Source organism: Sander lucioperca, chromosome 19 (genome assembly GCF_008315115.2).
Source record: "Sander lucioperca isolate FBNREF2018 chromosome 19, SLUC_FBN_1.2, whole genome shotgun sequence".
In the NCBI taxonomy this organism is placed as follows: Eukaryota; Metazoa; Chordata; class Actinopteri; order Perciformes; family Percidae; genus Sander; species Sander lucioperca.
In genome coordinates, this window is record NC_050191.1 from 15,180,171 (window position 1) to 15,182,670 (window position 2,500).

Genomic DNA, 2,500 nt, shown 5'->3' on the forward strand with positions numbered 1-2,500 from the left:
CTCTCCTTCCCCTGTCCTGTGTGTGTGTGTGTGTGTGTGTGTGTGTGCGTGAGTGTGTGAGTGTGTGTGTGTGTCTGTCTATCTATATCTATCTATCTATATATATTTAAAGCACAGAGGTGTGGTACCTAGGGGATTGTAATGTGCAGTAATACCTAGTTACTCTCAGTAGTTTCCTCAGAGTGTAATACCTGTGTACTGTCAGTAGCAGTACTCAGAGTGTAATGCCTGTGTACTGTCAGTAGTAGTACTCAGAGTGTAATACCTGTGTACTGTCAGTCGCAGTACTCAGAGTGTAATGCCTGTGTACTGTCAGTAGCAGTACTCAGAGTGTAATGCCTGTGTACTGTCAGTAGTAGTACTCAGAGTGTAATGCCTGTATACTGTCAGTAGTTTCCTCAGCATGTAATACCTGTGTACTGTCAGTAGCAGTACTCAGAGTGTAATGCCTGTGTACTGTCAGTAGCAGTACTCAGAGTGTAATACATGTGTACTGTCAGTAGTAGTACTCAGAGTGTAATACCTGTGTACTGTCAGTAGTAGTACTCAGAGTGTAATACCTGTGTCCTGCCACCAGAGGGAGACGGAGGCTGGAAAACAGACGGTTGCAAAGTGTCCAAGTCCAGCGCCAACTCAACCATCTGTCAGTGTAACCACCTCACTCACTTTGGCATCCTCATGGTAAGACCCAGTGTTCAGACGCTGTGTGTGTGTGTGTGTGTGTGTGTGTGTGTGTGTGTGTGTGTGTGAGAGTGTGTGTGTGTGAGAGTGTGTGTGTGTGTGTGTGTGTCTGTCTCTCTGTCTGTCTGCCTGTCTGTCTGACTGACTGTCTGTCTCTCCGTGTGTGTGTCTGCAGGACATCTCTGGAACGGCGGCCACCATCGACCCTCAGAACAACAGGATCCTGACCTTCATCACCTACATCGGCTGCGGCCTGTCGGCCATCTTCTCTGCCGTCACGCTGCTCACCTACCTCGCCTTCGAGTGAGTCACACTGCGGCCGTTTGATATAGAGACGGAGCGCACTTAAGTCCCGCCCCCCCGGAGGGGTGTGTGTGTGTGTGTGTGTGTGTGTGTGTGTGTGTGTGTTTGCGTACGTGTGTGTTTGTGTCTGTGTGTGTTTGCGTACGTGTGTTGGTGCGTGTGTGTGTGTGCATGCGTGTGTGTGTACATGTGTGCATCCGTGCATCCATGTGTATGTGTGTGCATGTGTGCGTGCGTGGTGTGTGTGTGTGTCTGTGTGTGTTTGCGTGCATGTGTTGGTGTGTGTGTGCGTGTGTGTTCGCGTGCGTGTGTTGGTGTGTGTACATGTATGCGTCCGTGCATCCATGTGCATGTGTGTGTGCGTGTGTGTGTGTCTGTGTGTGTTTGCGTACATGTGTTGGTGTGTGTGTGTGTGTGTGTGTCTGTGCGCGTGTGTGTGTGTGTGTGTCTGTGTGTGTTTGCGTACATGTGTTGGTGTGTGTGTGTGTGTGTGTGTGTGTGTGCGTGCGTGCGTGCGTGTGTGTCTGTGTGTGTTTGTGTGCATGTGTTGGTGTGTGTACGTACGTATGTGTGTCTGGGCATCAATGTGCATGCGTGTGTGTGTGTGTGTGCGTGTGTGTGTGTGCGTGTGTTGGTGTGTGTGTGTGTGCGTGTGTGTGTGTGTGTGCGTGTGTTGGTGTGTGTGCGTGCATGTGTGTGTTAGGCCTTTGACGCCGAACTTCGATATTCGAATATAATTCGAATAATATAATATAATAAATAAAATAAATAAAATAATATATATAATAATAATATAAAAAAAAAATATTGATATTCGAACGAATATTAGGCAGCCCTTAATATTCGAATTTTGAACCTGTTATGGGCATTATTTTTTTGTAAATGTGTTTGCTTGTAAACCTTGTTTTCAATTCAGATTTCGAGGCTTTTTCACGCATTTTAAAATGTAAACACGTCGCGGCGACGCATGTCGCTCAGCCGTGGCTTGGTAGCGCATTTCCCCCCCGACTCATTTCCTGGTTCTCCTTCTCCATAAACAACGTAAAATCAAGGAGAGGGTTAACTTCTCCTGGTTCTCCTTCTCCGTAAACAACGTAAAATCAAGGAGAGGGTTAACTTCTCCTGGTTCTCCTTCTCCGTAACAACGTAACATCAAGGAGAGGGTTAACTTCTCCTGGTTCTCCTTCTCCATAAACAACGTAAAATCAAGGAGAGGGTTAACTTCTCCTGGTTCTCCTTCTCCATAAACAACATAAAATCAAGGAGAGGGTTAACTTCTCCTGGTTCTCCTTCTCCATAAACAACGTAAAATCAAGGAGAGGGTTAACTTCTCCTGGTTCTCCTTCTCCATAAACAACATAAAATCAAGGAGAGGGTTAACTTCTCCTGGTTCTCCTTCTCCATAAACAACGTAAAATCAAGGAGAGGGTTAACTTCTCCTGGTTCTCCTTCTCCATAACAACGTAAAATCAAGGAGAGGGTTAACTTCTCCTGGTTCTCCTTCTCCATAAACAAC

General features: G+C 46.4%; 1 protein-coding gene across 1 annotated transcript in view; it reads left to right on the forward strand.

Moving 5' to 3' along the window:
- Positions 1–2,500, forward strand: part of LOC116045397 (adhesion G-protein coupled receptor G6) — a 48,165-nt gene that overhangs the window by 13,447 nt on the left and 32,218 nt on the right. The window contains exons 10-11 of the mRNA XM_035995684.1: positions 578–681; positions 857–984. Coding sequence (XP_035851577.1) covers positions 578–681; positions 857–984 — 232 coding nt within the window. The remainder of the gene's footprint in view (positions 1–577; positions 682–856; positions 985–2,500) is intronic.